Source organism: Camelus bactrianus, chromosome 2, assembly GCF_048773025.1.
Source record: "Camelus bactrianus isolate YW-2024 breed Bactrian camel chromosome 2, ASM4877302v1, whole genome shotgun sequence".
Classification (NCBI taxonomy): Eukaryota; Metazoa; Chordata; class Mammalia; order Artiodactyla; family Camelidae; genus Camelus; species Camelus bactrianus.
Genome location: NC_133540.1, coordinates 102,226,379 through 102,241,203, shown reverse-complemented (window position 1 = coordinate 102,241,203; position 14,825 = coordinate 102,226,379). Strand labels below are relative to the sequence as shown.

Below are 14,825 nucleotides of genomic sequence, written 5' to 3'. Positions count from 1 at the left end.
CTTTCTTCATCTGTTAATTGGGCCTGATTATAGTACCTACCTCATAAGGTTGTGAAGAAGAAAATAATTAAAGATATTTTAAGGGCATCATATAGATTCTAGTTCATCAGAAGAACTCAGTAAATATTGATTATTAGCAAATCAAATCATAGGATCATACAACTCACATTTTCCAAATGTTTGCTGATATACATACAAATATTCTGAGATATATCAATAGCATTTATCTTATTAGCCAAAATACCATATAAAAAAGGAAATGAGATAAGGTTGATGGGGCTTGTTCTTAGTGAGTCTGTGCCTAATAGAATCCATGCCTATTTTCTTTCTTTTTTTATTTTAGTTAAGTTAGGTTTTTTTGGAGGGGTGGGTAATTAGGTTTACTTAGTTGTTTTTTTTGTTTTGTTTTGTTTTGTTTTTGCTGGTGATACTGGGGATTGAAATCAGGACCTCGTGCCTGCCAGGCATGCACTGTGCCACCAAGCTTTACCCTCCCCTCTCCATGCCTATTTTATGTCAAGACACTTTGCATATTTAATCTTTGGTTTTGTGAAGCATTCTAAAATTACTCTTTGATCTATTAGAGAATTTTTTAAGATACTGCTATCTAGCATATTTTGATTTTTTTTAAATTTGCTGAGATCAAATGCATACATTATCAGAGTACTCATATATATGTACACTTAATCTCAGAAACTACCTATATGGTTTAAAGAATAACGACAAAAATATATTCAGCTTTTCAGTGGCTTCTGGATAAGAGTGTGCACTGTATGAGTAGAAAGAAGTTGTCTTCTGCAGGGAGAACTGCATGGATTCCAGTATATGATTCAGACATTCTTATCACCTGAAGATGTTTATTAATGTTCTAGGACCATTACGATCTCATATATTCATTAATAATTATGTCTGTACTTTCCTTCATTTGGGCAATTTGTGACATAAATTTTGTGACAAGAATGCCTTAGTGTTATTTTAAAAATTGGTGAAAGGATAAACACTTAAACCTCAAGATATAACCTTGAATTTTTGTTTTGTGATTTTTAAAAACTATATTTTCAGGACTCTGAAGTTGATCCTGAAAAATTCTCCAGCAGGATAGAATGTGAAAGTCCAAACAATGACCTCAACAGATTCCGAGGCTTCCTGTGAGTGATACATGACTAATTGTGGGTGTGAATGGAATTGTATGTTGATTATATTTAACTCCAAAAAAAACCAAAAAACCTTTTGTGTTGTGTACTTATACCCAAGTTAAATCAGTAAAGGCTAAGCCACCTATAAATTTGGCTTATTTTAATTATTTGATAAATATTTACCTTTGTATATATTTAAAACAACAACAAAGCCTTGTTCTTAAAATAATCCTAGAATTTCTTTCAGAAATGTATGGATGTCTTATGTGAGCTCCAAAGTTAAGCCCAAGACATGTTAGTTATTTGGAAGGAAGTGTTTGGACAGGCCTGACAGCTTAAGTGACATGACAGGATGGTGTCCTTCTACCCCATTAGAATTAGAGTGGCAGGTGGACAGTTCACTTGGTAAGTTAGTCAATGATTTTGAAACACATCTAAGAAAAGTTATGGAAAGCCACAACGGTGTTCATTCTGGAGGCTTCCTGTGGCATCCACATCTCTTTCCAAGGGCAGCTAGAATTTAGGGTCTTACCTGACTTCAGGCTGGCTTCTGCCACTTAAGTGCTCTATTTTTTGAGCCAAGTTACTGACTCTTTTTGATCCTTCCTGATTTTTAAGAGGAGTCAATTAGACCTACTTCATAGTGGTGATCTTGTGAGAAAATGGTAGAGAAGAAAAAAGTTCCTAACTCATTTTTTGAGACCAGAATTATCCTGTTACCATTAACCTGATATCAAAAGAATATGAAGGGATTTAGGGGAAGATTAATATCCCTTATGAACACAGATGCAAAAAATTTACACAAAATTATAGCAAATCAAACTCAACAATACATAAAAGGATAATACATAATGACTCAGTGAGACCTATACCAAAAATGTAGGCTTGGCTTAGCATTAGAAGATCAAGCAATGTAATTTCCTGTATTCAAACTAAAAAAAGAAAAACCAGGTGACAATATCGTGGTCATAGAAAAAGCATTTGAAAGACTCTAACTTCCATTCTTGCAAACTGAAAAAATAAAAAAAGGAAATTTCTCAACCTGATGAAAAGTGTTTATTTAAAAAAAAACTCTACTTATTGTTGAAAGACTAAACACTTTTCCCCTCAGATCAGGAACAAGACCTGGATATTGTCTCTCACCACTTTTATTCAAGACTCTCCTGGAGGTTCTGACTAATGTAGTCAAGAAAGAAAAGGAAGTAAAATCATCAAATAATAAAGAAGTAAAACTGTCTTTTATTCATATATGGTATGATGGTCTTTGTAGAAAACCTGATGAAATCTACAAAAAACTACTAGAATTAATAAATGAGGTTAGCAATTTTGTAGGAAATAAGATCAGTGTACAAAAATTAATTATATTTCTGTATATTAGCAATGAACAGATATTGAAATTTTTTTAAAAAATCAATTTATAGTAGCATCAGAAAAAATGAAATATTTAAGAATAAATCTGACAAAAGATGTGAAAGACCTGAACGCTGAAAACCACTGAACACTGTTGAGAGAAACCGAAGAGCTAACTAAATGGAGAGACATACGTTGTACATACATTGAAAGACTCAGTATTGTTAGGATGTCAGTTTTTCCTCATCTTGATCTATAGATTCAGTGTAATCCCAGCTGAAATCCCAGCAAGGATAATTTTTGAAGAAATTGACAGGTTTATTGTAAAAATTTATGTGGAGATGCACGGAACTCATCTAACTAAAACTACTGTGAAAAAGAAGAACATATGTGGAGGGCTAACACCGCCTGGCTTCACTTTGGCACAAAGGTAGACCAGCAGGTCACTGGAAAAGATTCTAGACTCCAGAAACCGACCCAGACACTTAGGGACTACTGGCTTTTGACAAGATGCAAAGGCAGTTTAGTGGAGAAGTGTTAAGTCGTTTTAACAATTGATGCTGCAGTAATTAGACATCCATACTCAAAAAACAAACAAACAAACAAACAAACCCTCAATCCAGACCTCTCACCACTTAAAATAATTAACTAAAAATGGATCCTGTACTTAAATGTAAGCCTGAAATTATAAAACTTAGAAGAAAGCATAGGGGAGATCTTTGGTATCTTGGATTAAGAGAAGATTTCTTAGATATAACACCAAAAGCACAATCCATAGAAGAACAAAAATAAGTAAATAAAAGAGCTTCATCAAAATTAGAAATTTATTCTCTTCAAATGACATTACTAAGTGAATGAAAATGAGTCACAGACTGGAGGAGAATATTTGCAGTGCATGTATCTGATAGAGGACTTGTATTTAGAATATATCAAAACTCAGTAATAAGTAGGCAAATAATACAGCTTTTTAAATGGTAAAAAAAAAATTGAACAGACATTTCATCAAAGAAGATACATAAATGACAAATACCTGTGTGAAAAGATGCAAGTTAAAACCATAGAGCTACAACTGCTAAATTAAAAGGACCTACTGTACCAACTCTTCACAAGAATGTAGAGGAACTGGAACACTCCAATACTGTTGGTAGGAATGGAAAATGCCGCAACCACTTTAGAAAATAGTTTGGAAATTTCCTTAAAAGTTAAATACACATTCACCATATGATGTGGACATCCCACTCCTAAGTAGTTACCCAAGAGAAAAGAAAACATTTATCCATGTACTAATCTGTACACAAACAAGCAAAACAGCCTTGTAATAGCCTGAGACTAGAAACAATCCAGATATCCATCAACAGGTAAGTGGATAAACAAATGGTGGAGTATCCATACAAGGAATACTACCCCGCAGCAAAAAGGAATTCACTAGCAATACATGCAGCCATGTGGATGCATCTCAAAATAATTATGTTGAGTGGAAGAAGCCAGGCCAAAAAGAATACATAGGATTTGATTTATATAATCTTCAAAAATGAAAGCTAATTTATAATGATAGAAAGCAGGTTAGTGGGTACCTGGGATCGGGGGGCAGGTGGGAAGAATGGATTACAAAAAGGCATGAGGAAACTTTGGGGAATGATGGATATGTTCACTTTCCTGATTGTGGTGATGGCTTCACAGGGGAAACATCAAAATATCCATTTTTACACTTTAAATTTTAGAGAAAAAGTTATCATGGAAGAAAGTTTAGAACATAGTGGTAGCATCTTTAAGTAGCACCTGATACAGGCAGACGGTAGGGCAGGGACAGGGGCTATGCAATGGGAAAAGGGGCAGGCTTGGTCCACATAAAGAGAGAATGCCAGAATTAAATCATCAAGAATAAGAAGATGCCAGGCAGGCAACTAAATGGAAAGAATGGCTGATATTCCAGGTTAAGGGAGCAACACAGGCAATGGCATAGAAGCCTGAGACCATGGTGCATTTGTGGAGTTATAAGTGGTTAAATATGTTTGGAGTAGGTGAGCAGTAAGGTAGATCATAAAGAGGTGAGATCATGAAGAGACGTTAGCAGATGCCCCTGTCACCAGAAACATGCTCGTAAGCCATCTCTTAGGATGAGTCATTTTCTGGTATTATTTTTCCAGCTGCTGATTATTATAAAATTTCCTCTTGTGGATGTCAGACTAAGGGGCTGCCATTTTTGACCTGCACCTCAGGACCTCAGTCCAGCTTGTACCACCCATCACTGGAAACTGACTCCCCTAAGAAGATCATACTTGCTTCTAGCACAATTATAGACAGGAAGGAATAGGGAGGAACTCAGTCTATCACTGTGTGATTTGGAACATAGATCTCTGCACAGAATCTGACTCAGAGCATGTAAAGTTAGTAGAATCAGCCCAGGTGGGTACAGTAATTTTTTGTGGAATTACTTTTATCTGCTGAACTAGCTCCTTACCGTTTCCCCAATGTGTGGTCTATTCTCTTTAAAATCAGCAAAAATTGAGATGCTCAAGCCCACTCTTGATGGGATTTTGATGGCTTCGCTAATCTTACTCTGACCTTCCCTATTTGTGCCCACTTTGTATTCTGAATATCAGATATCTATCATAGTAGATGTAGTAATATTTTTTATTACACTTATATATTTCTGTTATCAGTCACCTCCTCTTAGACCACAGGAGCCAAGACTGTGTAAGTTTGCTTTTCTGTCCTCAGCATCTGGGTCAGAGTGCTGGGCACACGGTGGATGTTATGTAGGCTCTTGAATGGTTAAGAGCTCCGTGGACAGTGTCTCACATAGAATCCCACGCCCTAAGTGCCAAATACACACCCATCAAGTGCAGGATGTGTTGAGAGTTTGGAGCAGGTGCAATCAAGATAACAGCTGGGCTTTGATGTAATGATGGTAACCTAGAGTGATGTAACGGTGAAACATAAGGATCCCAGGGTGAAAAACCTTGATGCACTAAGGAACTTTGGAACTGATGCTTCTGTATGTTATATCTGTTCCTATAAAGTGCTAGGGATAACACATGCTCTATTAATGAGGATTGTGTGATGCTTGCTTGGGAATGGTACATGGGAATGTGAATGTTGGGATTTAATTTCCTCATCTGTAAATCCAGGAAGTAGAATTAAACTCAAGGACACTGCTAGTTCTATGACCCTGTGGTTGCCTCTCTGTACATAAACCCATATATTTGAAGGAATGTAAACACACACGTCTTAGAAGAGAGTGCTTTACAAGTTAGAGGAGTGAAATGACAAACCTATTTTTCTCCTCCTTTGTGGTATGAAACCTTCTTTGAAGAGCTTTTATTTTCTTTTTCTTCTAATTCCAGGTAGCAAGGATGGCAAATACAGTGACAATTTTTCTATATGTACAAAGAAGAAACAACTTATAGACTGAAGTATATTGCTTGAAAAACTAATTTTAATGCTGAAATTAATAATGCATTTTCACAAAATATGTGAAATACTTTTTGCTCATTTAAAATTTTTTTCCAATCAGTTTGTATTTTTTGCCACTGTAGTAATTTAATCAAACAATTGCTTTGACAATTTTAAAACTGTTTATTACAGAAGATTTGAAACATGTGGAAGCAGGGAGAAAAGTATAATGAACACCCCTAGGCCCTCACCCAGTTTTAACTATTTCATAATTTTGCCAACTTTGTTTCAGTTATCTTCCCACTTCCTTCCACATCCCTACATAACATCATTTTACAGTAAGTACTTCACTATGAGTATAGGAGTAGCAGAAAAGGACATTAAAAAAAAACATAGTCACAACATCATTATCACATCTAACTAAATTAAGAAGTTTCTTGATAGCACTAATACCTAGTCTTTGTTCAAATTTCTCAAAAAATTTTTTTTTCTTCAGTATATTCTAACCAGAATCAAAACAAAGTTCTGCGTGTTGCATTTGGTTGATCGGTCCCTAAATTTCCCCTCCTAAGAAATTGGATCATGTAACTTGTAGAATTCACCACATTCTAGATCTAGCTGAGCATCTTTCCTGTGTCAAGTCCCCCACCCTGTCCTTTTGCACCCCCCCATGCTACTCATTTGTTGAATAAACCAGGTCATTTTGCCTACAAAGGTTACCACTGCAGATTTGGTAGATTTGGCCGACTGCATCCTTGTAGTGGTGGCTAACATGTTTTTCTGGCCTTACTTCCTGAAAACTGCCCAGAGGCACTTTCAGAATCTTATGAAACAAATGGTTTCTGTCCTAGAAAATGACAAGTGTATATGCATCTGCATACATAGACACACACAGGGAAATACTGCATACAATTTCAAAGGCTTCACAGGTCCCCTGGTGCTACAGACCCTAGTCTGATTTGCCCTTATAAAGGCTTGATTAGGTTCCCAAGGAGATGGTCATTTTCTATCCCTTACCATGTGGAGGCCCAGGATGTCCCCTTGTCCATTGGTAGTTCTGTTAAGATTGGTGTCGTCAGCCTCATGCTTTCATCGTAAGTTCCCCACCAGCCTTCCACCAAACGGTTTTAGCAGCCGCTGATCATCATTGATGGTCGTTGATTTCAGCTGGATTGAAAAGGGTAATTTTCTAATTCCATCAAGAACTTTTCCCTCATCAGCTATTAAGTTACCCCAAAATACAGTTTCTGCTAAAAAAGCAGTTTATTTCGAGTATTTTTTAGATCTGTAGGACTAGAAGTTGAGAAACAATGAATAATAGAAAACAGAGTTAGAAATCCTTTGCATCTTTTTCCCTGAAATAACAAAAACAATGCGTCAGAGATTTGAAACTTTTCCTGTGAACTGCCTAACCTCATACTCCAATCAGGAAAACTCAAAAATCGTGATTTTTATTTTTACATTCCCATTTTTGCTGTTTAAAAATAAATCTGTATGCTGTCTTTCTTACAGAGAACATTCTAACAAAGAACGTGTGGGTCTCAGTAAAGAGAATTTATTACTTAGAGGATGCACCATCAGAAACACGGAAGCTGTCATGGGCATCGTGGTTTATGCAGGTTGGTTACTGACTTTTCACCACTGTCTCCTCTGGGCTTTTCTGCAAGTTAACTTTTCCTGTTTACTCAAAATACAACTTCCAGAAGCAGAAAAGGAAACCCTAGTCTTTGGTTTCTGTTTTTCTAAATGGATCACGAAAGCAAACTAAATTAACAAAATATGTTATGTGACTGCTTTTTATCAGATTGTCTACTGGAGAGTTTTTAAAAGACGATGTTTGCTACCTGGCTTTAACTTGCACATTTTCTGGCATGCTGTGTTACCCATATAGGCCATGAAACCAAAGCAATGCTGAACAACAGTGGGCCAAGGTATAAGCGGAGCAAATTAGAGAGAAGAGCAAATACAGACGTCCTCTGGTGTATCCTGCTTTTGGTTATAATGTGTTTAACTGGTGCATTGGGTAGGTAGAATTTGATTATTTCCTGACATCTTTTCAGCAAGATATTAATTTAAGTGTGTTTTATTTTCAAAATGATATTTATGAGTTTAAGTTTGACTTCTGTGAAGGTTTTATTTGCCAATAATGCTTTCTTCACATCTTCATCTCTCTCATTCTCCAACCTGAAAAGCATTAATATTGATTATATCCAGTTACATGTAGTCACAGTACTAAAGGGACCTAGGAAGAGGTGTAAAGAGAGAGACTGAGACAGAAGAATGTGCAGCCTTTTTAATTTGAATTTGTTTCTCAAAACAAACACTTGGTGTTCAGCCAAAGTAAATACTCTTATCCCGCTTTCTTTAGAAATAAAGTTCTGTATTTGCATAGTGTATATGTAGCATCCTTTTGATGTCTGTGTGTTTTTTGAAAGGTCACGGAATCTGGCTGAGCCGATATGAACACATACCCTTTTTCAATATCCCTGATCCTGATGGACATGTCATATCGCCATTGTTGGCAGGATTCTATATGTTTTGGACCATGATCATTTTGTTACAGGTAATTTCTCTTGGGCTTATGACAGAATTTTAATATCTTTGCGACTTATCCAGCTACATTTGGTTTATCATCCTTTCTTTTCCCCTTTAACAGTTTTTAAATTGGTTCTTCTTAGGTCTTGATTCCCATTTCTCTCTACGTTTCCATTGAAATTGTGAAGCTTGGACAAATATACTTTATTCAGAACGATGTGGATTTCTACAACGAGAAAATGGATTCTACTATTCAGTGCCGAGCCCTGAACATCACTGAGGATCTTGGACAAATTCAATACCTCTTTTCTGATAAGACAGGAACCCTCACTGAGAATAAGATGGTTTTTCGAAGCTGTAGTGTGGCAGGTTTTGATTACTGCCATGAAGAAAATGGTAAGTGTTGGGTTTCTGAGAAACCTTAAGATTGGTCATTGTTGCACCTACTTAAAGATTTGGTAATTCTGGCATAGAAGTGCTATGTTTAATAATTGGGTACTTAACTCCTCCAAATGGGCAATAAGCTTCATTGTTGTCCCTTTAAAATATTGCATATAGTTCCCTGTGTTATACAGTATGAATTTGTTGTTTTTCTGTTTATTATATATAGTAGTTAGTATCTGCAAATTTCAAACTCCCAATTTATCCCTTCCTACCCCCTTCTTCAGTAAAAAAAAAAAAAAATATATATATATATATATATATATATATATATATATATACACAAAAAAAAGTTAGTAGGTAAAAAGAGTAGGTCAAAGAGTCTACTGCCATGGTTTCTTTTCTTTTTCTTTCTTTTTTCCTCCCCTGATTTCTCTAAAAGGAAAGTAAATTGCCGTTCCTTTTGTAGGTTGGGGGTTGGATATGGTGACAATGATATTACATTGCTGATACTTTTCAGAATCAAATGAAATTGTATGGACCATATCCCTGAAAAATATTTTGAAAATAATGCCAAAGGGATGACAGTCTCTCTGTTACCCTATCATTCAGCCCATGGTTATCCATTGGTTTTTGACTAAGAATGTCTAATTTAAGACGAAATAAGATGAGCTGACCTTCTGAGGCTAAGGAAGTAAATATATAAATTGAAAGTTTTCTTTAAAAAAAGAATTTCATTAATTTTATTGTTTATAAAAGTAAGTGTACTCCTATGGAATTAATTCTGAAAAGGGTCCAAGACAAATTAACTTAGAGGTTAACCACCATTAATAATTTGAGGAGACAGAACCATCCGTTTCTTTATGCATATTCCTCCTGTAGAGGTGAACATAATATTTGCACATTTCTCTTTGATAAGTTATAACATGTTATAGTATTGCTTTGCAATTTGCTTTTTTATTCAACGATGTCTCATGGGCTTTTTTCCAGGTCAGTCCATGACTTAACATTAGATGCATGGTATTGCATTGTATGTGGTCAAGTTTAGTTTGCTATTGTAACAGTACTTAGAATGAACGTCACTTATTCATTCAGCAACTATTTTGTGAACTCCTAATGTGTAGCATGAGTCCTTGATCTTATGTAGCTTTGAGTTTAAGACAAGAAGATAGACAGGGTTAAAAATTGTGATATACAAAATAAAATTCATCATGCAATATGCATTTTTGTATGTACATATTTGTGCAGTTAGTTTTATAATGTACTTGTCTAGAATTGGTATTGCTAGACCCAGAGGTCTAGATCCAAATTTGCTAGATCCAAATTTCCTACAGAATTTATCTCTAAAATACTGTGCTAATTTACATTCTCACAACCCAGAAAAATAATACCTATTTTTCCCACCCAGCCATAATGGGATGAAGTTACCCTTTTTAATTTGTGTGAGTTTTGTAGACACAGTTAGCACTTCATTGTCTTAATTTTTCTCTTATTAGTAATGAGATGTGTAACTTTTTAGGTTTATTGGCCATTTGAATTTCCTTGGTAAAGTGGTCACATCTTCCTATTTTACAAATGAGGTTTTCTTATTCTTAGGAATCTGTAGGATGGTTTTATCTATTAAGGCCGGGCTGATGTTCTGTTTGTGTGCCCCGGTCTAGGTTGTCTGTGGCCAGTGTCTGTTTTCCTCGGTGCACTTGTATTGAACTGGCTGATAAATAATTTCAGTATTAACCTTGATATTATTCTTTTCCTTTATATGTAGCAAATATATTCCTGGTTTATCATTTATCACTGTATTAGTTTTCTACTGGTGCATAACAAATTACCACAAATTTAGTGGCTTCAGACAACACAAATATACCATCCCACAGCTCCTGTGACTCAGGATTCAGGGTGCAGGTGGCCCTGTCCTCTCAGAGCCGCTCACCAGGCTGAAATCTAAGGTGCTGGTCGGGGCTGTGATCTTATCTGAGGCTCAGGGTCCTCTTCTTAGTTCCCTGGTTTTGGGGTTGTCGGAGTCTTGAGGCCGTAGGACAGAAGTCCGTGCTTTCTTGCTGGCTGTCAACCTGGGGCTGTTCTGAGCTCATAGCAGTGGCCCACTGTTCCTTGCCGTGTGGTCTCACCACAGCATGGTGGTTCACTTCTTCAAGGCCAGTGGTGGAATCTCTAGCATTGCCTCTCTTACTTTATGGAAGTCTTGACACCTCTTTTTACCTGACGAGGTCACATCTACTTAGGTGGGTCTTCTTTTACATTAACTCAGATTCAGCTGGGTAGGGACTTGATTACACCTGCCAGATCCTTCCTCCTTTCCCGTGTGACATCATGTAACCGTCACAGAAGTGAGATGCTGTCATACTCACAAGGTATGTACACCAGGCATGGGCCGGGAATCTTGGGGACCACCTTAGATTTCTGTCTACCACAGCCTCTTAACTTTGCTTAGGGTGTCTCTTATGAGGAGTTTTGCATTTTTATTAAGTCAGTCTTGTCAATTATGACTATTATTAAGGTTATGAATATTATGATTTCTGCCAGTAGTGTTAAACTTAGACATCCACCCTGCCCCAAATTAAATATTTATTATACTATATTTTCTCTTAGGTACATATATTTTTAAGCCAGCTTTTGTTGTTACTTATGAGTATGAGGGATAAAATGTTGAAGATTTATCATATAATCACTATACAAATGTGAAAAATCATAAGTCATATTGGATATGATATTCTGCATTGATTCATCTTCTTTATTGCATTTTTATTACAAATGTATTATTATAGAAAATTTTAGATAAGCCAAAAGAGGAAAATTTAAGTGCTATTAATAACCCCACCAGAGTGGGCCACTGTTAACACTTTAGTGCCTTTTTTAAGTCTCTTTTTCTGTACACATTAATATATATATGCCTTTTAAACAAAAATCAGCATGCTTTTACTTTCATGATCATTTTTCTTAAGACTTTATCATAATCGCATTCCCCTTCTCTCCTTATTTTTCTAGTAGTTTTGCTGTATTACATTGTAATAATTGCCAAAATGTATGTAACTAATCCACCATTAGCTTAGGTTGTCGGCAGTCATTGGTGGTGGTAAACACTGCTGCAGTGAACATCACTGTAGCTAAACGTCCACGTCCGTTTGTGAGATTAAGGTTTTCCAAAAGTATCTGACTATGGATACCTATATTTGAGAAGTGTCTTCTAGTAGTAATGATGCACAGAATATATGGTGGGAAGCACTGAATTGTGTTTTTTGTATTTCTGGGATTTTATATACTGCATCTGTAGCATGGGAGAGGGCTGCTATTAGCCCTCTTAGAAAGTCCCTGAATATACACGCTTCTTCCCAGGAAGGACTTCTCTTCTGTGGTCCCTCCTGCAGAGAAGATACCGAGACTGAGAATCAAATGCCACCCACACTGAAGTATCATTGATGAGATACCTGTGTGTGAAACAGGGAGTGTTACCCCCCACTCCAGGAGGTGCTTGCTTTGCCTGTGAACACCTCTGTACCATGCATGCATCCAGAGCTCCTGACCTCTTGTCTATAGTGGTTGAAAAACAAGCATATGTACACAAACACACGAGCATTGTGCGCGCGCGCACACACACACTCTGAATGCTGAAGGCGGTCATGATAGGAGCCAGTTCTCCACAGAACTTAACCCTGAGACATTGTTTCTACTACAGTGGAAATTAGTTCAGCCCTTAGGATATTCTGGCAAAAGAACTGCCTAGGAGATGTTTCCATTAAAAAAAAATGCTGCTGGGAAATAACCCCTTACCTGTTTCCAGTTGAACTAAACACATCAGATGACATCATTTCTTGTTTTAAAACCTCACAACGTAGAAATTTGGTCCATGGACTAAGCGTCATCAACACCCAGGCATGTATTAGAAATGCAGAATCTCAGGCCCCTCGTTAAAATTCCAATTAAAATCTTCATTTAACAATATCCCCAGGTGACTTACAGGCATATTAAAAATTTCATAAAAACTCCTTTAAAAGATTACTGAAAGATAATGGCTTTTTAATAATATACTTTTTAGTTTAGAATAGTTTTAGATTTACAGAAAAGTTACAAAGTTCTTTTTGAGAGTTCCAGAACACTCCCTTGCCCAGTTTCCCATCATTAACATCTTACATTAGTCTTAAGATACATTTGTCATAAGTAATAAACCAATGCTGATACATCATTAGTAACTGAAATCCATACTTTATTCAGATTTCCTTGGTTTTTACCTGATTTCTTCTGTCCCAGGATCCCATCCAGGAAACCACATAAAACTTAGTCATCATTTAGGTGCCTCTCGATTTGACAGTTTCTCAGACTTTCCCTTTTTTTGGATGACCTTAAGAGTTCTAAGGAGCACTATTCAGGGATTTTATAGAATGTCCCTTAATTTGGATTTGCCTGCAGAGTGTCTTTGTGATGCACAGTTGGTGAATCTGATGTACATGGTGGAAGCATTTAGTAGTTTCCAAGAACAAGGATATTAGAACCAGGCCTTCTGAATCTGATTCTCATATTCACTGCCTACAAGCTGTGTGACCCTGGGCAGGTTACATAATTTCTCTGGGCCACGATGTAAGGATCAGTAATGGTGTCTACTTACTGGGTGGTTCAGAGGATGAGAGATGTTATGTAGAGTTACTTAGAGCATGGCATATAATAAACTCTTTTATAAGTATTAGCTGCTATTATTATTGTTGCCATAATTGTTGTCAAAATAAGAAATAGGCTTGTCTTTTGAGGAACTCATGGTCCAATGTGGGAGATAGACATGAAAACATAAAAATACCTTTTTAAGTGTCATATGATTAAAGTCAGTGTTCTCTGCATGTTGTTTTGATTTTCAGGCAGTCAGTTTTAGAGGTGGACTTGCACTGATCAAGGTTTAGGGCTTGAAGGATATTGGACAAGAAATTCTTGGAGTGCTAGAAATGTACGAGGAATTAGTCTAGAGTAAGAGGTTTTGTATCAGGGATATGTGGTTGATACAGTTGAAAGAGGCTCAGCTTGAGTGTGCTGTTTACAAGCAGGCAAAAGTTGAAATGCTGGAAATGTTCGGGGGATTAGTCCATAGCAAAATGTTTGATGGAAGATATGCAGATGGAACAGTTGAAAGAAGTTTATCTGAGTGTCCTGTGCTGTTCACCTTTGCTTTTGGCCTTTGGGAGAGCACATTTCCTGGGTGATAAATGTTTTGTTCCATCATCTCATGCTCATTCTTCTAGATATCAAATACATGTAAATAATAGGCCATAAACAGCTTACTGGATATTTGAAGAGGAGAATGGAAGAGAAGGCAGATGAGGGATTAAGTAAGAAAGAGAAATAAAGTGGCTAATCTAGTACCTAATGTAGTACCCACCTAAGACAGAGGAAAGATCACAGACTTCGGATGTTCCCTCTTAGGAGCTGGAAGGCAGGAATCCCTGTGCTATGCTGAGGCACTCCTGGAAGTAAATGGAATCTACTTTAAGGGACTCACTAAGTATCTTCACGATCATTTGGATAGATTTTGTTTATCAGTACAATAATAAACCTTTCCTTCTCGTACCCAGTTTTTAAACTCTCTTTTTTCCCCACTGAAGTAAAGCTCTGGTAGCTTTGTTTTCTGAGTCACATTATAACTTTACTGGTCTGTTTACTTCTCCTGGCTCTCCACAAAGCGACTGAAAGTTGAGTTCCTCCATATTTTCTTGATTTCACTGTTACAGTTCTACTTATTAAGCAGGTTTGTCCTACAGTTAACAGCTGAGCTCGCTGGCCTTACACTAACCACGCCGTTGCATGATGGCCGGTTTCCTTAATGATGGCCACGAGAAATGCCTGAAGCACAGCCTTCATGTTTATATATGTTGTGTGTATTTTAATTATTTGTTTTAAAATGGTATCACATCATTGATAAATTTCTTTAGCTACTTGAGGATTAATCAGCCTCAGCACTGTTGACATTTTGGGCTGGAACACTTCTCTTGGGGGAGCTGGCCTGTGCATGACATGGTGTTTAGAAGCATC

General features: G+C 36.7%; 1 protein-coding gene across 3 annotated transcripts in view; it reads left to right on the top strand.

Annotated features, from left to right (window-relative positions):
- ATP10D (ATPase phospholipid transporting 10D (putative)) overlaps positions 1 to 14,825 on the top strand; it is a 94,064-nt gene that overhangs the window by 37,249 nt on the left and 41,990 nt on the right. For all 3 annotated transcript variants that reach the window (XM_074348344.1, XM_074348342.1, XM_074348347.1), the window contains exons 5-9: positions 1,063 to 1,148; positions 7,395 to 7,501; positions 7,774 to 7,905; positions 8,318 to 8,445; positions 8,561 to 8,813. In XM_074348344.1, coding sequence (XP_074204445.1) covers positions 1,063 to 1,148; positions 7,395 to 7,501; positions 7,774 to 7,905; positions 8,318 to 8,445; positions 8,561 to 8,813 — 706 coding nt within the window. The remainder of the gene's footprint in view (positions 1 to 1,062; positions 1,149 to 7,394; positions 7,502 to 7,773; positions 7,906 to 8,317; positions 8,446 to 8,560; positions 8,814 to 14,825) is intronic.